This window comes from Onychostruthus taczanowskii, unplaced genomic scaffold, assembly GCF_017590055.1.
Source record: "Onychostruthus taczanowskii isolate IOZ18803 unplaced genomic scaffold, ASM1759005v1 scaffold63, whole genome shotgun sequence".
Lineage (NCBI taxonomy): Eukaryota > Metazoa > Chordata > Aves > Passeriformes > Passeridae > Onychostruthus > Onychostruthus taczanowskii.
In genome coordinates this window covers 4,911,191-4,932,964 of record NW_024504012.1, presented here as the reverse complement: position 1 = coordinate 4,932,964, position 21,774 = coordinate 4,911,191, and the positions used below count along the sequence as shown (strand labels likewise).

The following is a 21,774-nucleotide window of genomic DNA, read 5'->3' as shown; positions in this document are numbered from 1 at the left end:
GAGGGCATTCACTCAGGTAAAGTTTTACACTGCCTTGAGCTGGAGCTGACTTTTAGTCCAAACAGTGCAGGACTCACAGGCTCCTTGCCTCAGGTTTGGGAGCAGGACACAAGTTTTACACTGCCTTGAGCTGGAGCTGACTTTTAGTCCAAACAGTGCAGGCTCATTGCCTCAGGTTTGGGAGCAGGACAGTACAAAAGAATTTTACAGTTAACTAGAGCATTGCCTTTCAGCACAATTAACCATCTGAGAGAATGCAGTATGCCGAGGCAGGTAAACTCGTTGGGGATTTGGACTCGATGCTGCTGGCTGTAGACTCTAGAGACACAGAAGGGAAAGGCTCATCCTGCAACTTCTGCAGATCATGAGCAAAGCACTGAAAGGTTTCTGGGAGAGGGGATGCAGCAGTGGATAGTGTGGGCGTGCAGCCTGCTGCTAATCAGAAGCTCCTTTATTTCACAGGGGGAGCAGGACTTAAAATGCAGTAGCCCATATGCACCTCCGTCTGCCCAAAGCCTTCTCCTCTTTGATCAGGATGGTACAGGCTGTGCTGAGCTGAAACTCGATAAATATCAGCCAATTCTCTCTCTCCCTAGAGGGGCAGGGAGAGAAACGCCTTTTGCACCCCCCAAGGGCTGAGGACAAGTAGCTGAAGTCATTCTGTTCTTGGAACTACAGCAGAGCCAGGGCAGTACAGCACCCCAACAGGTGTTTCATGGGTTCATTCTTTAGCATAAAGTACCCTCAGAACTGCTTCAAAGACTTCTCTGGGCAGGCACAGTTAAGCCTTTTATTTTAATTAACCATCTTTCCTTTGTAATACCAGAGTCCCCAGTCCATTTTGCAAACGCAAATGGAGAAGGTGTTGCAGTGACACCCACATCTAAGGCAGATGTGCTGCCAATCTCCTAAATTCCTTTTTTCCACACATATACGTGAGCTGTCCTCAAATCTGTGTGCTGAGACATAAACATTTGATATTCCAATAGTGCCTTGCACCCCCCCAGGCTTTCATTGCAGCCTCACCAAAAATATATATTCACATGACTCTGGAATAAAACAGGAAAGTCTCATCTGCCTGGGTAGTTCCCTGGTGAATTTACATTCTTCTTTTCTTAAGAGCTTTATTTTCTGCATTCATTTGGATTATGGTAACCTTTTCTGTTTAAAATTCTTGTCCCTTTCTTGATCCAGGTTACTTTAAATAGAAAAGGAAAGGAAATTAACAGAGGAACCAGCAAAGCTCATCTCACTTCTCAGAACTGATTCTTTGACCCTTTTTACTGTCTGTGTCCCCCCGCAAAAATCTGCTTTTCATCTGCACCATTCCAACTTCCTGCAATAGAGGAAATCCCTGAAGCTTTTCGAGCCTTTTTCAAAGATTCCCCCTCTGCAGGCAGACAGAGAGCTTCGTTTCTGGTAAGGTTTTCAATCTCTCTCACTCCTTTGGGTTTTATACGTCACCCTCTTCCTCTTGGGTGGGCAGAAAGGGGACGGGTGCTGCTGCTGTGCTGACTCCTGACTGGGTCACCCAGCGCTGCCGGGCTTGGGGCCGGGCTATAAAGGAGAGCCGGGGCAGCGCCGCAGCCGCAGCCGCCGGACCGAGCGCAGCCCCTGCCGCCTCCTGCCTTCTCCTTCTTCCTGGAATACTGATCCGACCTCGGGAGCAAGATGTGCAAGGGACTCGCTGCGCTGCCAGCCACTTGCTTAAAAAGGTACTGTTTATTTCTGAGCATCTGGTAATGGTCTCGTTAGCCCGGAGACGCGCTGATGCGTTGCGCTTTGTGTCCGAGGCAGGAGGAAGGATTTGGCTCTGATTATTTTGCAAGATTAGATACAAATGACTGCTTAGAGGCTTTTGTGCGTTTTTCAGCTAGAAGCAGAACTGCAGAAAGGTTTTGTACGGAGCTGGGGGAACTCTAAAGCCTTCCTTCCCATCATCCCCATCATCAAAACCAGCAGCTTTTAGCATTGCGATATTTTGATATTCCTGTCAGCTGCTTCTGCTGCAGTCTTTGCACCCCTTTTCTCCTTTGGCTCCTCCCTACTAAATTTTCTTGATTCTTTTGAGGGGAAAGCAAGACAGACAGGATATAAATTAAGGATTATCCCCTGAAATCCATTTCAAATGCAGAATTGCAGCCTGGCAGGACCAGAGATCTGCGTGCCAGCAGGCAGGGATGCGGGGCATGGTGGGTGTGGATGCAGCACCAGCTGGTGCAGGATCAGCCTGAGTTCCCTGGGTGATGCTGAGGGGCCAGGTTAGGCTGTACCCCAATGCACGGCACCGTGGGACTGGTGTGGGGCTAGTCACACCCCTGCCGTGTGGTGCCAATCAGGACGGGCTGAACTGTAGCCCTGCAGGACCTGGCTGCACCCTGGTGTGTGAGATCAGCAGAGCAGAGCCTGCACAACCCCAGATGTGCCCTTGGCATCATGGTCTGCCCCATAGCCCAGCACGAGGGGTCTGTAGGCTGGCATGAGCCCTGCTGGAGGGGTGTTACTCCCTTTCAGGTGCTCTGGAGTCTGGAGATGCACAGGAGGGAGGCACAATTCTCCCTTCTCATCCAGCCCATCCAAACTCTGCTGGTGCAGTGCTGCCTTTCTGCCCACCCATCCTTCAGCAGCACTCCCGAGCTGCTTCCCAGCAGCAGTGCAGTGCCTTGGGAAAATGCAAGCAGAGACTCAGCTGGCTCCTATCTGAGAATAAAGCTTCCTGCTCACGGTTGGATTTAAAAACAGGTGCTGAAAATGCAAAGAAAAATGTTGACACTTCCAATTTGCAGGAACATTTGATGAGGATTAAAAAAAAAAAATTGAAAAATGCAAGGAAAAATAGTTCACATCTTTTAAACACCTCTGTCCAGGATTCCCAGCAAAATCCATCTTTTCCAGAAAGCTGTGTGACTGGCTGGAAGCAGCAGTGTCTTGTTTCCTCCTGCTGCCACCCTCCTGCAGACCTGAGCAGTCTCCTTCTCCTGGGCAAGGAGCATGACAGCACCAGGCAGCCCAAGCCTGGCAGTCCAGAGTCCCCACGGGTGCCTGGACACAGCCTGGGTGTTGGTGTTGGCCACAGACACCCTGCTCTAAAGCAGCTATGAGCTCCCTTTGCTCTCTCCAAGTGCTGGAGCTGTTAAGGAAACATTTCTGAGGCAAGCAGTGAGATCAGGTGTGGCCAGGACCCCTGACAGGGCACTGGAGCAGAGAGCAGTGCTAGTTACCGGAGCTCAGCCCTGTAGCATAGCCTCTTGCTCTTTTCCAGGCTCAGATATGAGGAGAAGGAGGAGAATTTCCTGCTTTACACCATCGCTGCACCTTGGAGCAGGCCAGGGCTTGCACCCCTGAGCAAGCAGGCATGGTTTACCCACCCCTCATTCTTAAGCTGGAAGGAAACCCAGAGAGGTGCCAAGACCAGTATCTGCTGCATATCTAGAAGCTGCTGTGAAGAAAGAACTGTCCTGAGCTGGAAGGTGGAACAGAATTAAGGATGAATCTTCAGAGGAGCCTGCTTTAGAGCGAGGGAGTAGCTTGCAGCCAGTGTGGGCTGGTTGTGGTGGAGCTCTTGGCTCATCCCCTGACCTCACCCCACAGTCTTGCTCCAAGCCATTAACTTCCTCCCTTCCCTCTGTGTCATGGGCTTGGTGGGGGTGGCCTGCATGGCCCAGCTGATGAGGTGGGGAAATGGCAGGGGCTGCAGGAAGGGATTAGTAAGGGTGTAAGAACCACACATTGGCAGCTGGGCAAATCACCTCAAGAAGAGGTGACACACACAGCATGGTGATGCTTTTCTATCACAATATTTTTACTGTAAACAGTAGGAAAACAGCAGCTTCTCCCCCTTTGCCACCTGCTTCCAGGCTGATGACCTTCTCAGCAAGATGCGGTTGAACATGAAAAATTACTTATTTGGCATTGTTGTGTTTGTCTAGAACAAAAAATGTGCATTATGCAATGAGTGGAAAATCAGAACTGGAGTCCCTGTCAGTGACCTGCATTTGTGTCACTGAGTAATGCTGGAGAACCTGTGCAGTGAGGAGGCTGCAGAGGGAGCACAAAGCGTTGTCTTCATCTCCTCCTTGATTTTTTTTCTTTCAGTGCCAAAGACATGAAGCACCGTCTGGGCTTCTTGCTGCAGAAGTCAGATTCCTGTGACTACAGTTCTTCCCAGGGCAAGAAGGAGAAGTTATCTTCAAGCCAGAGGTAAGAGCAGGTGCTGTCACCCAGTTAATCCCAGACTGGCTGCAACATGTTGTTTATTCCTTCACTGAGCTGGACTCCATTAGTGTTTCTGCTGCTGCTTCCCAGTTCTTCCTGAACACCTGTGCTTGAATCTAGTGTAGCAATAGCCCTCAGGTGTTGATAGTCCTGTCAGCTGACGATCAACACCTGAGGACTTCAATTTCCATGAAGAATGCTGAACTATAGGTCCCTTCTGCCACCACTTCCATGATTCAACATGACCGAGCACAGGGGAGGATGTGTACAGTGTCCTGCACAGGGGAATGCCTCCATTCCAGACCCAGTGCAACTGGACACATTGCAGAATCAGCATGCCATGCCTCTTTGGGCTGGATTTGTGCAATGGTCTGCATGGCTGCACAGAGGTGTAGGCACACAAACCAGCCAGCAGCCTGTCAGGGCTGCCCAGCCTGCAAGGAGACAGTATTCTCTCCAAAGAGGGCTCCAAGAGCCAAGGTTTGCTACTGGAACAGATGAGCCCTAGGGTGTTCTAGTGTGGTAGAGGGAACGAATGCAGGATGTGCTCCCCATGTGCTTCCAGTTCCCACATTCCTTTCTTCCACATAGCTGCTGTTCCCCTGACAGGTTAAAGGAACCTTTGGAGTTCACTGATATGACCTGTAAGAGTGATTCCAGGTCTGTGCTCCAGCAGGAGATGCAGCCAGGCACAAAATAAATATGAATTCCACAGCAATTTTTTCCAGAAAAATTAATTTCTAGCCCGTGGCTGGTGATGAGGATTGCAAACCAAAATTTCTGTAGGTTAGATCTGGGATCTCTGGGGTTATCTGTAAAACAAGCTCATATTTCCTTCTCAGTCTCTTGTGAATGCTCTTACAACAATCAGGGAAAAAGATTTTTCTAGTGATGTTGAGAAACAACCCAAATTTGTCCTTCCTGTACTCTCTTTAACTCAGCCCTGTGTTTCTCCCTTTGTCACTTCTTAGGCTTAGCCAAGAGGAAGTCAGAAAATGGGCAGACTCTTTGGAAAATTTGATCCATCATGACAGTAAGTGAAGAGGGCTCTTATGCTTCCTGCAGAGCATGTGTGTTCTGAGCAGCCCTGGGAGGGGACACAGGACATTATGTTATTGTCTCTTAGGGGCACACAGGAGCTCATTTGGCCATGCAGACCTCTGGGAAGGGTGGGGAAGGAGCCTCTTGCTCAGATCCAAAGACAAGGGTCAATCCCAATACATCATGAGTGTGGTTTTGGCCTACTGCTGAGCTGTCTGTTTTGTAAAAGCAGCTGGTTTAGCCCTTGTGCAAGAGGAGGGACACACAGTTAGTGGTGGGTTAAACAAGAACCAAAAGGTGGAGATATTATTTGCAGCTGAACCCATGGGAGACTGTCTTCCCATCTGTTGTGGGCTACACGGATGTCCTTGAGGTTTCCTTTACATTGTTCCCATGGTCTGAGACTCTGTGGAGCATGCTGGCTCTCTCCTCGAGGCCTCCTGGGAACACACAAGTTGCTTGTGTTCCCCTGGCAGGGACACAAGGTCACAGTGGGGGAACAGGCAGCTGGAGCCCCATGTGTGACATCCCCATGGAACCTTTCTGCATTCCAGCCTCCCCAGCACGCACGAGCTCCCCACGGCCAGCCCCAGGGCAGCTCCTCATTCAGCTCTGGGAAGGAGAACCCACAGTCACTGTTTGCTGGGATTCGGGGGTGCGACTGTTCGGGGACCAACACTCTTGCCTGACCTGGTTTTCCTCTGAATAATCCATAGGAGGACTGGCTGCTTTCCGTGCTTTCCTCAAATCTGAGTACAGTGAGGAAAACATCGAGTTCTGGGTCAGTTGTGAGGAGTACAAGAAAACCAAGTCACCAGCCAAGCTCAGCCCCAAGGCCAGGAAGATCTATGATGAGTTCATCTCAGTGCAGGCCACAAAAGAGGTACGTGCACTGAACATTCCTTGGGCAAAGGCACCACCCTAAATTCCAAACCAGTTTCACAAGAGATGAAGGCTTCTGCTTCTCTGCTAGTTAGCAAGGACATGGTGGGTTTTTAATTGATTTTATATTAAACTTGGATAGAGAGAAAGTGTGTTTAGTTACAACCACATGGCCATTCCATGGGCACACTGAAATGGGAGAAGCCCAAGAGGACTATGATTCCCAATATTTCAGCTGCTTCCATGCAGTTTAAGTTTCCTGGCTAGCTGCATCCCAGAGGGACATGTGTCAGTCTCCCCTGACAGCTCTTCTGGTAGCAGAGATGCATTGGTACCCAGCTGCACAGATTCTGCTGAGGCTACAGGGTGTCAAATAGTAATTTTGGACAACTGCTCAGCAAGCACACATGTTACAGAGACACTTGGATTTTCCCTTTCCTATGCCCCGTCTGGGACAGGTTCTATTTACACTGTCCCTTTGGCCCTTTGACAGGTGAACTTGGATTCATGCACACGGGAGAAGACGAGCCACAACATGCTGGAGCCTACACTGTCCTGTTTTGATGAGGCTCAGAGAAAAATATTCACCCTCATGGAAAAGGATTCTTACCGTCGCTTCCTCAAGTCCCCTTACTACCTGGACTTGGTCAGCCCACCTGGTGCTGGCTGCGGGCCCGAAAATTGCAAAAGAAACCACACTCACAGCTTAGACTGCAACTCCAACATCATCTCTCAGTGTGCCTGAACCTGCAGCAAGGCAGGGGTGGGCTGGGCCCTTGCAGAATATATGGCAGCAAAAGCATTCATTGGCATGAAGCAACAGAGCTGTCTCCAGTAGCTGTCTAGTGTTCCAGTTGTATCCCATGTCATGCAGCAGCCAGCATTTGTAACCCAATCCAGGCTCAGTGTGTGTAGCAAACCCTCCTCTGATGGGTCGGTGCAGGAGCGCTGGGCTGTGTGTCTGGCAGGAGCTGGGGGCAGGCGCTGCGTGTGCCGGGCGCTGCGAGCCCCACGAGCCCGGCAGGGTGCTGGGAGCTCGGTCAGCCCTGGCTCTGCCCACGGAGGGACCAGACTGTCGAGGTCACCGTGTGACACCCAGTGAGGTGCAGGGCAGAGAGGAAGCCAAAGGAAGTGCTGGGGACTGTGATCTCCCCTTTCTAATCTGCAAAGGTTTAGGTGAAAAGGGCTGGCTCTGGTTCTTAGCTGTTCATAACTCACAAATGTCCAGGCTGTCAGGAGTGTTTGCTCAGAGCTCAGGCTGTGCTGCATTGCAGTATCAGGCACTATACATTGCAGTATCAATAGGAAGAGCTCCTACTCTTTCTTGAAGGGAGACCAAAACTTTTCGGACAGCCTCCCTCAATCATCACAGCCACAGTCACAGGGAAGCTCAGCCTCCTTTGGTCATCATGGGAAGCTCTTCCCTCTGCCTGCTGCTCCCTCTGTAGCACCCCATTTATGCTGGCCAAGGATCTTCCCTAGGGCTATGCAGAGCTGTCACTTTGTGGGAGGCTCATTATTTCCTATGTTATTAATTGCGACCTTCACGCTCCCAGGTTAAAAAGTCCAGCAGAGCAGAACAGAAACATGTTCCTTCTCTCCCAGAGAGGTGTATATTCCTGACTCTGGGAGTGCCATTTCAGGTTTGCCTGTCCTGGCTTGTAAGAAGCAGATTGTGAGGGAATAGGACCACCATATCTGAGGAGGAAAGGCCCTGCTTGGGTGTACTTGAAAATGTTGGAGTTTTTAAAGGTGTTATTTACGTATTTCAGTAGTGGCATGGCTTACTTTTCCTGAAGATGGTAGGACGAATGTGTCTATCTCATTACTACTCCGGGGCTTTGCCAGAAGGCAGCTGACTTTTTAATTGCTGTGGTGAGACACAGCCTTTGCTGTGGGCTTTGGCACTCACCCGCAGTGGGAAGCACAGGAGGCAGCTGCAGGATTGCTGCTGTGAGCTGCAGCATCAGGTGTCTCACTATCCTCCAGCCTTGGTCTCTCCTTCATAAGGTATTGCTGCTCTGGCCGCTGTGTACCCTGTGCTCTGCATCCCAGTCCAGACAGCAGCTCTCACACTGGGGTTTTGGCATGGCAGGAGGAGGCTGTGGCTCTCCAGGCCCATAGAGAAACTTCTTTTTTAACATGTGCTTTATTTTGTATTTATTCAATGTAATAACACCTATCACCCTGCATGCTCAGCTAAGAGATGGAGAGGCTTGCTAAAGCGCTGAACATAGCCAAGCATGTGGCTATGTTTTATTTTCCCCTGGTACTGGGAACTCTTGGTAACTATTGCAAAAACTGTATCAATATTTAAATAATGATGAATGCAGTCTAAATAAAAATGTTTGTGTTAGTCCCTTCTAAAATGCTATTATGTGAACAAAAGAAAATGCACAGAGATCCAATTCATTGGACGAGGTTGCTCTAAAAAGTTATAAGTGGCTTCACAGAGATTAAGTCACAGAAAGATGAAACAGCAGGTGAAGCAATAACAATTATATTCTTCAGACACCTTCAGCACCATGAGCCTGGGAGATACGGGGTTTTTATGGGTCTATGCCTTGCCTGACCATCAGCTCAGCATGGGGATTAGCCATCCTCACCAAGGGTCTGAGGTGAGTGTGAGGCCCCCCTTGACAGCTTTGGAGTGGGAAACATCAAGAAGCCCTTCCCTGATGCAGATGCTTTGCAACCCTGAGCAGACAGAATACATTTTATCTCAAAGCTGAGCCTGTCCCTGGCCCATGCCCTGTGGGTGCAGAGAGCAGGGCTGGCCCTTGCTCAGCCCCAGCCCCTGGGGTGCCCCGGCTGCTGGAGCCTGAGCTGACCCTGGGAGCAAAAGCCAGAGGCAGCATGGGTGCCTGTGCTGCACCGGCCTGGGGGTCTTTCTTCTTGATCAGCACTCCCTGGGGTGATTCCCCTTCCAGTTCACTGAGAAACCACTGCATCATTGCAGCAGAAGCTCCCAGAGGCTTTTGGGCACAAGTTTTGGGAGTGCTCTGTAGAGGGTAATAAAGTGCTGCACCTTCAGAACAAAGAGACAAAATGAACAGCCCATTGAGACAGTAGCAGAAATACATGTTTATGTGTGGATTACTGAGTGGTACATGAATATTGGTTAACACAACTCCTCAGTGCACACCTCTCATCTTCCCCACATGAGTATCTCCAGTGGAAATCCCATGGAGAGCCGCAGACTGAAAACCTGCAGCTCATGGGTGGGAGGAGCTCATGCGCACTCCTGCCTTTGCTCCAGCCCTTGGGCACAGTGTGCAGCACCTTCCAGGGAGTGACCGAGGCCTGAGGGGAGCCTGGAAGAGCTCTGGGACACTTTCAGCCACTGGGCTTTGGTAGTGCCCAAGTCTGGGACTGGGCACTCCTGGTGGTGCCCAGCCTCAGCACGCAGGGCAAGAGCTGGGTGGTTCACCCTGTGATTGATGAGGCTCCTCCTTGAGGGTTGCTGAAGTCACTGCTGAAGTCACCCAGGGTTGCTGAAAACACATGAAACCATCCTCTGGTGTTCCTCTGGAATATGCAGCTGCAGGGAGCCATTTTCCATGTGCCTGTGGCAGGGAGCAGGCGCCAGGGTGGCGTGGAGGCAGTGCCTGGTGCCCCATGCCCCTGGCTGCAGCATGGGGTTGCCTTGCCCCACGGCAGAGATAGGGGTCCCTCGGGGGCACCAGACCTGCCTCCTGCACCAGCCCAGGTGCCAGGTGCCCGTGCCAGAGGCCATGGGTACAAGGTGATCCTGAAGGATGCACCTTTGTGTTCGCTCAGCTGGATGGCCACGGTTTCCCTCATGAGGGTCTGGAACAATGCAAAACCCATGCACACTGCTCTCTGTGATGGACCCCAAGCACCACATCCAGAAACTTTGTTTTTTGCCTCTCTGACTCTCAGGGAGTCAAGATGCCCACCTTACAAGTATATACGTGTGTGTACATGTATGTATGAATACAGGAATACAGATGTACATGTTGCGTTTATATGCTGCTATATATGCCAAATTTCACAAGAGCTAGAGTGATAAAATACGTGAAGTATCTCCTACCTGAAATATGATGGTTGGCATCAGCCCAATAGCAAATACCTCTGGGCTGGTGAAAAGCTGGGCTATAGGGTTGGTATAGGTGTTGCCACCTTTCTGGGCAAGTCTGCTCGAGTAATTAGCCAAATGGCCCTTCTACACAAACACAACTTCCCTAGAGCTCCAAAACACTTCAGTGACCACTTTTTCTGGCCACCCAGTAGATCGCGGGCAGCCGCCAGAGTAGACTTCTAGCATTTTAACAGAAATTGAGCCAGGGAGGGGTTGCCAACAGAGCTGTCGCATTTCTCCTGGATCCAGCCTGCACCTTTCTTTTCAGCACATACATACCCAGACACCTTCTCCCTGCCCCATGTGTCGCTGCTGCAGCAGTGACGTCCCAGGGTTTGATGGCGCATAGCAAGAGCCTCCAGCAGCATCCCGACCTTGTGGCAGTGGTGGTTGTGGCATTTAACTGTGAAACTTGTGAGGGAATCTGGAAATAGCTGCCAAAGGATTAAGCAGAAATGAAAGCAGGTCTTCCTGCAGGGAAGCCCGTTCGGTTTTGCATTTCTGAGTCACGCTGTAAATGAGGAACTTGAACATGCTGAACCCACTTGTATTGACACCACTTCATGGAGACTTTGGGAGGGTGCAGGGAGCGTGTGCAGGCAGAGGTGGGGGCAGCACCCTGCAGCAGAGGGGCCGCCCAAGCCCTCCATCCTGCACCTAGCCCTGCTTCTGCCTCCCCCTTGTTGCCCACCTGAACAATGGACACTGCTGGGGAGGTCCTGTGCCCTTTTGATGGGACCCTTCTGCTGCTCATGGGCTCCCTTGGCCTCTTTAGCGTCACCCAAGCCACCCTCTGCATTCACCCCAGGGGAATGCCTTTAAGCATCGACCCTGCTGTTCCAGCACCGACTTTCCCAGGCCTTTTGCTCCAGAGCTTAAAAAAAGAGTCATATTTGTGACCGCCTCCATCCTTCCCCTGACTCCTCTCTCCTGCCTGGAAAGCACAGCCCATTTCCTGCAGCTTGGGATGTATTTTTCTTCATTGCCATAGTGACAACTTGTAAATATTTGGGGCTGGTGGGGTTTTGATCAGATTTTGAAAGTCTTGAACAGGCTGGCAAATCCATTGTTTATATTACTACATTTTGCATAGAGTCCCATGACTTGCAGTGAGGCAGAGCAGCCCAGGATGCCTGTGAACAGCAGGGCCATGGATGTTTTGCTGGCACCTGTCAGGTTGCTGGCTGAAGCAGCTCTTTGCAAGCCATGACCCTGTGGATGATGCACAAGGAAACCAACACAGGGATGAACCATTCAGGCCCCGTGGAGCAGGGGTTTATCACATTTCCCTCAAGGCTGAAATGAGACCCTGTGGGCTGCTTTTCATATATGCCCTTGCCCCATCCTCAGGTGTGATTTATTCTGTTAGCAGAGGGCTGGCTTTGAATCATTAGAAAGCAGCTAGTCCTTTTTAGAGATAGCCTATGGAAACACATGGCCTGGTCAGATAGGAGGACACAGGAGAGAGAGATTCAGGCTACACAAACTCAGCAGGGTCTACACTCTGTTCTGGAAGCCATGGGGTTATGTTTCCAATGATGGGTTTGTGTTTGGTTTGGATTTTTTCAAATTGGATCTGAACAGCTGGGATTTCAGCTTTCTTTTCCCCCATCATGTCTTCCCTTCCTCCTGTGCTAGATGCTGGGTTTGTGCAGAAGCATTGCTTTGGCGTGCCTACCGCAGAGAGAAGCAACTGAAACAAGAGAGCCCTGTGGCAGCCCCCGGAGCTGCATCCCAGCACACCACGAGGGCTGTGCACTGAGATGTGGCACAGGATGTGCCCTGGCAGCTCAGGGTGCCGTGCAAAGGCTGGAGTGAGCAGGAGCTCTGGGTTGCTAAGCAGTCCCAGTGTTTTGGACCAACAGGTCTCATTTTATCCTCTTGTTTTGGAATGAGAGGGAAGCAAACAGGCTGACTCCGAGTGGAGCTGCTGGGGAAGCGGTGCCACAGGCTCACTCTGCTCACCCTGGTGCCAGCCAGGCACATCCTGCGGCACCTGTTTCTGCCGTACAGCGGTCCCTGCCATCCTTGTCACAGTGCCATCCTTGCTGTACGTGTCAGTGTCACTGGTGTCCCTGCTGTGCCCCCATCCCTGGCCGGCTGTCACTGTGCCTGCTGATTGGCTGCTTTTGGAAGGAAGGTGATGCAAATTGGGCACTGGATGTGTCTCACGTCACCTTGGCCAGGGAGGGGAGCACCTGCAGAGCACCTGTGCGGTCTCAGCAGCACCCTGAGAAGTTGGGAGAAGGGAGCCAGCCTGGGCCAAGCCCGCAATATGGGCAACACTGTGAGAAAAATTGTCATATTCTAAGGAGTCCTAAGAAGGCAAAGTCAGCACCTCAGAGCCTCCAGCTAATGCCAAGCTCTGCTGCACCAGGGATGTGTCAGCTGGCCACGTGGCTCCTGGTCACTGCAGAGCTGGGGCTGCTCCCTCACCCTTTTGGGTCCCAACTCCAGAGAGTTTCTGCACATTGGTCTTTTGTGGGAGAGGAAAGAGATGGTAAGAGAGGAAACACCAGGACATCGGACAGTCCAAAGCATGGGGGGAGGTGCTTAGCAAGACCTCTGGGTGCTCTAGGTGGTATCGAGAAAGCAAAGCAGCTGCAGGAGAAGGGGCAGGTGTTTAGACAGAAGCAGCGGGGATGCCTTGCACAGCCCTGCCGCACTGCTACTTGATTAACTCATGATAAAACTCCGACCGCACAAATCTGGGCAGGGAGTCTTTTTCCATCAGGGCAAAGATCCTCTTCTGGGCCATGTCAAAGCTGGTTGGTGATGGCTCCACCAGGTTCTTCATGGTCACAGCCTTGGTGAAGTGGTCGATGTTCACCTGTCATGAGAGTGTAAGAGGGATGGGAGCCTGCCTTTGGAGGGTTGAGTGATGGTCTGCCCTTGCCTGCTCTGTCCCACCAACAATCACGCAAAAGGTGAGGGGAGACACTGAAGCAGATTAATTTCTCTGGTAGAGTTATTGGTGGCAAAGCTGTCAGGGTGAGCTCTGTTCTGCTGCAAAGCTAACTTGGGGAGGAAGGTTACTTTATATTGTCACCCCTTATGATTGATGGCATGCCTCTGTGGGGAAGGGGGAGACAGGTATGTGTTGGGGGTACCCAACAGAGGCTGAGCATGCAAACAGGGGCTCCAGGGTTGTGAAGGATGGGAGTGCAGCACGTGGGGATGGGGCTGCCCCTTGACAAAGATAGAGCCCTCCAAGCCCCTCAGCCATGGCATGAGGTGCCCTGCAGCCATCGCTGTCCTTCGGGGTGGAGGCTGACAGGGCTGCAGCCTCATTCCTCCCAGTACCATCTCCTGCCCCATGGCCACTGACCTCTTTGGGTGCCTCAGCCTGGATGAACTCCTCATAGATCTTTTTGGCCTTCTCTGCCATCTTCACAGGAGACTTGGTTTTCTTGTAGTCCTCGCAGGCCACCCAGAACTCGGCGTTCTCCTCACTGAACTCGGAGCGCAGGAAGCTGCGGAAGCTGGCGAGCCCATCTGGGGAGCAAGGGGGAGGTGAGCCCCTGCTTGAGCACTGGCAGTGCAGGGGGGCCAAGCCCTCACTGAGCACCCCAGGGGACGTGGACAAAGGGGAGGTGACCAACCACAGGGGGATGTGAACTTACAGGGGTTTTGCAGGAGCTTCTCCAAGGAATCACGCCACTGCAGAATCTCCTCCAGAGAGGGCCTGAGGAGAGTAAAGAAAGCCCAGGTGGTCCATGGTTACCCCACAGCCCCCGTCTGGGCTCCAGGTTTTTTAATAATTCCTTTAAAAATGGGGAGGAATGGAATAACAAGTTGCAGAGACTTTCAGAGCAGAGACAGCGGTCTGGGGATGGAATGGGGATGCTGCTGCATCACAGTACAGGGGAGGATGATAGCCGAGTGCAGGGAGGGTGAGGATGGGGTGGGGAAGGCGAATCCCCCGTGCTTGGACAGAGCTGTGGCTGAGCTGCAGATGGAGTCCTACCTGCAGCCACAGGGCTCCTCCTCGCCCCAGCGCCCACACACAGGCGGGCAGCGCAGGGGCTCTGCGGGCGGCTGGGAAGCATCCCTGTGTTTTCCTGCTGGGATGAGGAAAGATGCTCCCCGCTGGCCACAGGGGCTGGGTCACAGTGGCCCCGTGCTGCTGGGGCCGGGGTCAGGGCCCTGGGCTCCCACGGCCCGCCCGCCCCGCTCCCACGCCCTGCGGCGGGCCAGGTCACTGGCCTCGGCGCCCTTCCCACTGGAAAACTCCAGTGTTTTCCATCTGCACGGTTTTTCCTCTTTTTTTTTCTTTAATATATTTTTCAATGTGATGTTTGCAGTGAGACTGAAACGTTTTGTGGGTGTTTTTTTTGTTTTGTTTTGTTTTTTTTTTGTTTTTTGTTGTTGTTGTTGTTGTTGTTGTTTGTTGTTTGTGGCTTTTTGTTGTTTTGTTCAAGCCCGGAGGAGTTTGACCAAGCTGCCCTGGGCTCCCAGCTCCTTCCCTGCATCCCTGCCAGCATTAGCTGGAGGGCAAGGGAAGCCCCCCTGCTCGGCACTGAGTGCTGGGCTGGCTGTAGACCTTCTCCACTCCTTGAAGGCAGTGCTGCACTCTCTTGTTTTGCTGTTGCAGGGGCCACACATGGGGGCTGAAACCCCTTGTCTGAGCAGAGCATCCCTGGAGCAGGGAGGGAGAGTGGGCAAAACAGCCTATCCTGGTCCTGGGGGCCCAGGAGCTTTGTGGTCCTGGGTGCCCAGGGGTGGGTCTGGGGGAAGTACAGGTGCTGATGCCCAGCCATGTCATACTGTCCAGGTGGCTCCAGCAGGGAGAGGAGAGGCAGGAATACCAGGCTTGCTCAGGGGTAGGTACCAGCCCTCACTTGTCACCAAACCATCAGCAGTAGGCACCATGACAGGGTGTTCTTATCCTTCACTCTCTGGATCTTGAACAAACACAGTTTGCACTTCTGTCAAGGATCAAAGCTATCCCTGCCCCCATGTCCCTGTCAGGTGACTTCTCACCCCAGTGAGGAGGAGCATCACTGCAGCAACCTAACACAATCCAGATTTCCTGGAAACCACCAAATTCACTTTCCCATTATCTGAATGTCCCTGGGATGATATTAACTGCGAGTGAGATGCTGACAGGTGAGTGATGCCAGGGCTACACAGTGTTGAAGTGTAGGAGAAAACAGCTCCTCCAGAGAGCGGGGACTGGAGATGTTCTCTGGCTTTCTGTGGGGATGGCTAATGGAGATAAATGTGTCTCTGTCACAGAGGCATCTGGGGCATGGCAGTGATGGAGTGAGAACCACAAAATCCACCGGGCTCTGCCAGCCCTCCTTGGCACAGGCAGCTCTCGCTGGGGAGTGCTGTGTCAGGCAGGCACCATGCTGGCAAATGTCCCCCTGCATGTTATCCCCGCACCCTGGATTGGCAGGCAAAATAATTAATGTTTCATGTGCTTTAAATAATGTTGATAAGCCAGTATTATACACCAGCTAGGTGCTGGGGAGCAATGGTCAAGCCAAAGACCATAGGGTGAGGAGGTCCTGTCACCATGAAGCTGCCCCGAGCCAGACATCATGCCATGAGGTTGTGCACGCAGCTCAGGGACATGCTGCCACCTCAAAGCCGGACAGCTGCAAAGGCTGGCACCTCTGGGTTGAGGCAGGTGACTCAGAGAAGTCCAAGTGCCATATGCCTCTGGGAAAACCTTTATCGAATAACATGAAATCTCACCAAAAGTAAATTGAGTTTCCATGGGAAATCTAGTTTCCATAGAGCTGTATTGCCTGACATGTCTCACGCTGCCCTGACATAACTTCCTGAGCCTGCACCTGGTAGGCAGGTCATGAGGAACGTGCCACAAGCTACCTGCCATGTAGAGCCTGCTGTGCCAGCCCACAGCAGGGATCAGCTCCTCTGCATCCCAAAAGGGCTTGTATCTACCCCAGGGACTGGGCACACGGACCGCTGCAGCCCAGCCCAGCGCAGTACTCACTTCTGGGCCTTGGGTGTCTTCTCCGGCTTCTCGGGGTAGGGGATGATGAAATCAATGGTTGAGTCGGGCTTCTGCAGCAGTGTGCCCAGCTTCGTCTTGATCTCCTTGGCCCTGCAGCAGAGGAGGAACAGAGACAGGTCAGGCAAAGGAACAGAGCAGTGGGACACTCACAGTCCCTGCCCTGCACCCACTCTGTAATTAGCTCCAGATGAACAAATGGACCCTAATGCTGCAAAGGCTGTGCCTGTCTGCGGCATTTCTAAACAGGCACTGCGCATTAGCGGCAGCTCTTGATCTTGATCTCCTCGCTCTGTCCCCATCTGTGGCCAGGATAATTGTATCAGCAGGGCTGTCAGGCTGCCCTGGGGCTGAATTAGGGGCGTGTGTGCAGCACTCAGTCTCTATAGAGATGAGCTTGAAGAAGGGCTGGTGCGGAGGTGAAGGATCTGCCTTTGGAGAAGATGCTGTGCGGGTACTGTGCTGGAGGGTACCTGCCCCATGGTGCCATCCCATGCTGTGCCACCAGCCCCACACTGCTGACAGCACTCAGAGCCCGTACATAGCATGTTTGTCAGTAATATATAAGCCTTATATCTGCAATGGGAAGGGTCCTGTAAACAGGCACCTCCTGGATGCTGCCTTCTCTGGGCAGAGAGGGGAAAAAAGGTTTCAGGAGCTGAAGACTGCCAAAGGCTGACTACCACTTCCCGCTGTACCAAGGCCATGCTCCACACCTGCACTTGGAGGATGCAGAGATAACAGGGGGTCCTGGGGCTTGGCAGCAGGCCCAGCTGTCTCCCAAAAGGTTCCCTTTCATGCAACACAAGTAGTAATTAGGTTCTGAGCATCTAAAACTGCTAAGGAGGCTCCCCCCCCCGCCCCCTCCCCTACCCCACTGCAGCTCAGGGATGGTAGCAAGAGCAAGCTGAGCTTTTGCAGGGAACACTCAGGTGTGCTGTGTGAGGCTGAAGAAATAAAGGGGTGAAAACAGACACACACACACACACACACCCTAATCCCCATCTTTGCAGGGCAGGGCTTTTCCCTGGCACAGCAACATTTCGTGGCTTCCAGGTTATCTTGCTGGCACAGGAGATGAAGGAGAGGGGACAGACTGCTCCTCACAGGCTGACTGGGCTGAGCTTTCAGCATGGCTGGCTAAGCTGGACTGCAGCTCTCTGTCTTCAGGGCTCCCTGCAATTTTCCTCTCTGCTGTTTATTTTCACAAGCCCTCTGTGGAAGATCACTCCATTGCTATGTCTGCTATTTCATTTCAATTCCTTTGATTTTTTCCCTCCTTGTAAAACTCTCTCTCTGTGTTTTGGTTTCCACCCGCCAGTCCCCATGGGTGACATTTGGAGAACCGGCACAGGGGTGTCTGCTCTGCTCTGCTCCCTGTCTCCCATTTCTGCTGCAGAAACCTGCCTCTGAGCAGCCACCCTTGCATGGAGGTGGGCAGCAGGACCAGGCAGAGAGAGCAGCCCAGCCTGGGGCTGCAGGGACAGCCCGCAGCGGGCGTGCGGCATAGGGCAGCGCACACCCAGAAACACAGCTGTTCTCATGGACGGGGTCAGCAGCTACAGGGACAGTTTCCATTGCTAGTGCTTCTGAGAAAACCTGAACCTTGGAAAGCTCAGGACCACAAGAAAATGGTTACAAGGTCACCATGCTCCCACACGGAGCGTCTGGGACAGGGATGCTGCCCTTCATCCTGCTGTAAGTAAATAGGTGAAAAGCAGACAAGTGCTCCAAGCCAGAGCTGGCTCCTGATGTCCTGAAGCCAGCTCTCCGGCAAGCCTCAGCTGCCCCTTGGCACCCTGCTGGCCAGTGCTGCTATACTGGGACTACCTGGCATGGCCCTGACTCATGGGGATGACACAGCTGTAGGGACAGTGAGCAGGTGAAGTGGGCAGCCCCCTTAGCACCAAAGCAGTGGGTGGGTGCAGAGGGAGCCACAGGAAAGCTGAGGGGACAGGCTGTCCTCTCCCTTGACTCTCCTTTCCCAGACATCTGCGCTTGTGGCCACAGGTTCCTGCAGGAAGGGGACACATGGGCTCAGGGAGCATCTCTCAGGAAGGGCTGAGCAGAAATGCTGGGTGCCACCTTGTCCCTCTCCCAGTGCTCGAGAGGGATGAGTCAGGATGTTGCCACGATCAAGCCCCTGCCAGTGCCAGGTGCTGTGCAGCAGGGACAGTCCCTTCCAAGCAACTGGACTACGTGTCACATCATGGGCGGCTCATCCAGCAGGAGCAGGGGGGAAGAGCAAGGCACCCACTGGGTGGGACTGCCCACCTGGGAAGCAAGGACAGTGGACACCAGGAGTTCCTGAGCAGGCAGAGACCCTTGAGCCTGCTGTGCTGTGCTGTGCTGTGCTGCTAGCAGGGGATCGAAAGTCAAACTAAGCCCATGATGACCCAAGGAGCTGGGAAGACAGGAGCAGGACTCTGCTGCTGTCAGAGCAGCACCTGGGGACTCCATGCCCTGCTGCAGATGAGGCCAACACCTACACGAGGTAGGTGCAATTGATGGTGGCTTCACACAACAAGTGCTCAGATCTGTCTCAAAACCTTGCTCTCTGATTCCCATCCTCTGGCAGTGACTTATGGCCAAGAGCTGTCAGGCTCAAGAGACACTCAGTCCCATCCTGCTCCATCCCGTGGTGTTGCCAAGGGTCCCCCAGTATCTGCCGAAACCCCTGGAGCCCTGTAGGTGTGGGGATAGCATCAAGAGCCTCCCCCCTGCACCAGAGCAATTCCCTGGCAGTGGGACCTTCATGACATCTGTAGAGACAGCAGAGATAAGGAAGGTTGTTAAAAGGAAGCAAGGAAGTACAGGAGCGGGCTGAAAGCCTGAGGCTGAGGGAGGGAAGGGCTATTTAAAGACACCATCCTGGCGTCCTCCAGCAGATGGATTACAAGCTATCAAGGAAGGCTTCAGAGAAGGCTAAACAGCAGAGGGGAAAAGGCAGCTATAAACAAAAAAGGCATCTTAAAAAAAAAAAAAAAACCAAAAAAAAAAGAAAAACCAAAAAAAAAAAAACCCTGGTCAAGTGAGAAAAAACAAGAGGACTGTAAAGGGTGGAAGGTCAACTGTGAGAACATATGGGAGCAAGCCAAGAAAAAGTCTGAGAAATAGCTTCCAAGAAGCATTAATAGAAAATATGGGTTCTGTCAAACATACCAAGAACAAGAAGGGCTGCTGGGGAGGGCCAGGAGAGACTCCAGCTTTAAAAGCAAAACAAAAATAGAAGCTCAAAGGAGCTGAAAGCTAAAGGTGATGCTGTGCCTGAGGGCAGGGAGGTGCCAGAGGAAATGCCCCTTCACATGCAAAAGCCTCTCGAGGGGATTTGAGGGGCGATAAAGCTGCAAGAGTGATGCTGTATGGGCATGTCAGTGGCAGCTGTGTCAGACCCATGGTGGACACATGGACAAATATGGTCTATTGGAGAGGAGTCAAGGCTCTTCTGGCCCTAGGAAGAGATTCCTTTCAACCTATCATCCTTCTCTGAAGAGGCCAGAAAACACGTGCTGTGGGGAGAGCCGGGGGAGCAGCTCCTTGGATCGGCAGGACACCTTGGATGGGCTCTGCAGACCCCAGGCAGCTGCAGGGGAAGGTCAGGCCATGGATGCCAGTGTGGGAAAGGTAGCACACACCTCTGGGGATGGTGCTGGGGGAACGCGAGCCGGGAGCAACAGGCACTGGGAGAGGGCCAGTGGCCGAGCAGCAGATACCGCAGTCCCGTGCGTGGCACTTGGGGACGAGCTGTGAGTAGCTGCAGGAGGGTCTCGTGACACAGCAGTGAAGCAGCTGGAAAGCCTCAATACAATGTGATGCACAGGGGACAAATGCAGTTCTGACTCTGCATGTCAAAGTGTGAATGAAGCTTTCAAGAGTGAGGATTTGAGGGCATAGCAGATGAAAACATCAGCATAGCAGGAGTGGGAGAAAATCTTTATTAAGAAAATTTACTGTTAAAAAGTGTCAGAAGAGCAGCAACATGGGTGATAACAGAGCAGAAACATGTGGATCACCCACATGAAACTGGAAGAGTGCTCTTGGCTGCCCATGGCACAGGAGACTGCAGGGGAGCAGGAAGGTCAGCATGGATTCATGAGCTTTGCAGAAAGACAGGTTTCCAACAACAAAATCATCACAGGCCTGCACTCCTGTTTGTGCCTGTGGTGACAATTTGCCTTTTGGGCAAGCAGCAGCAGCCCCCAGAGGCACAGTTTCAGCTGGAACTTCTCTGGAGCTCCCCTCAGACTGTCAGACTCATCCAAAAACCAGTGCTAAGGCATTTGCAGGTGTGAGGGAACCCTTACTGAGGGATTCACTTGAGTCTATTCCTAAATTTCCCCCTTAGGTGAAGCATTGAGTGCCCTGATGCTGCACTGAGACCTCAGGTGCTTTGCACCTCTGCTTCTCACTGGACGCCCTCCAAAGCCCGTGGGAGCAGAGGAGAGGATGGGTTCCAATCAGCATGGAAATGGCCAGGGGCTGGAGACTGCCTGAGCTCCCAAAGGGTTGAGAGGAGCCTCTGCCACCATCAGGGGCAGGTTTTGGGGTGAGAACCAGGGTGGATGGGGATGAAGATGAGGATGGGTGCCACAAGGGGGGCAGAGCTGATGCTCTGTACAGGGGTGAGCCTTGTGAGAGGGGTCAGGTCTGGCTATTCCATGTGTGAGTGACACGCAGGCAATTAAAAGAAGATTGTGAGGCACTTCGGAGACAGGGCTGTTTCCACCTCAGAAAGGCAAAACCTCTGTCCTGATTTTTTCCTCCTCTCCTCCCCGTGTTTTGCAGAAATTAAGAACTGAGGATGAAGCACTCCTGCCCAGAACGGTGGAGGGCTGGGTTTGGAGCAGCCCAAAATCACCCAGCAGAATGAGCCCCAGGGCAGAGTGGGGAGTTCAGACCGAATCAGCACTCATCCCGCCAAGGATCTCAGCCACTTGCAGCACCCACTGGACCACCCCCAGCAAGCTTCCCTTCCCTTCCCTTCCCTCCCCGTTCAGAGCTGGATAATGCCAGTCCCCATGAGAGATGCCCATCCTGGGGATGTGCTGCAGGAAGAGCCCCTGTGCCCCCAGCCGCCTGGCAGAGCCCTGTGGGGCGCCAGCCCCTGGCATCCCACACATCCCGGCCGCTCTCACCTCTCCAAGCACGTGTGGGGCAGCGCTGCTAGTCCTTTGCACATCTTGGCAGGCTGTAGTTCCCTCGGCCGTGAGAAGAGTGTGAGTGATGGCCAAAGCGGGCAGCAGAGGCTCCGTCTGCAGCCCAGCTGCCTCCCTCGTTCCTATATAGCGCTGGAGCTGGACCCCCGCCAGCCCCGTATCCAATGCCGGCCGGCCTGCTGCAGCTGGCCCCAGCCCCGGCGGCTTCTGGGTTTTGTTTTCTTCTCTCTAAGCTCACACAGGGGGAAGAAAAATGTGGATTTGCTGGGGTGAGATCAGGTAATCCAATTGGAAGGGCCAAGCTGATGTTTAGGGGGCTTCAGGAAGCCCAAAGCATTTCTTTTAATGATGAGTCAGGCTCTAGGTCAGTATTTAGAAGAGCCAGGTAGAAATGC

The 21,774-nt window shown here is 52.7% G+C and overlaps 2 protein-coding genes across 2 annotated transcripts; one reads left to right on the top strand and one right to left on the bottom strand.

The window, feature by feature from the left end:
• The first annotated feature begins 1,535 nt into the window (after positions 1–1,535).
• Positions 1,536–8,502, top strand: RGS4 (regulator of G protein signaling 4). The gene is made up of 5 exons (XM_041420125.1): positions 1,536–1,715; positions 4,096–4,200; positions 5,187–5,248; positions 5,973–6,139; positions 6,632–8,502. The coding sequence occupies exons 1-5, from the start codon at positions 1,672–1,674 to the stop codon at positions 6,881–6,883; spliced, it is 630 nt and encodes a 209-aa protein (XP_041276059.1). The 5' UTR covers positions 1,536–1,671; the 3' UTR covers positions 6,884–8,502.
• A 1,527-nt stretch (positions 8,503–10,029) lies between these two features.
• On the bottom strand, positions 10,030–21,514 carry RGS5 (regulator of G protein signaling 5). Its single transcript, XM_041420127.1, has 5 exons — positions 21,359–21,514; positions 16,206–16,316; positions 13,864–13,925; positions 13,569–13,735; positions 10,030–13,070 (listed from the first exon to the last, which is right to left on the bottom strand). Exons 1-5 carry the CDS (start codon positions 21,400–21,402, stop codon positions 12,909–12,911), a joined length of 546 nt encoding a protein of 181 aa, XP_041276061.1. The 5' UTR covers positions 21,403–21,514; the 3' UTR covers positions 10,030–12,908.
• Between the last annotated feature and the right edge of the window lie 260 nt (positions 21,515–21,774).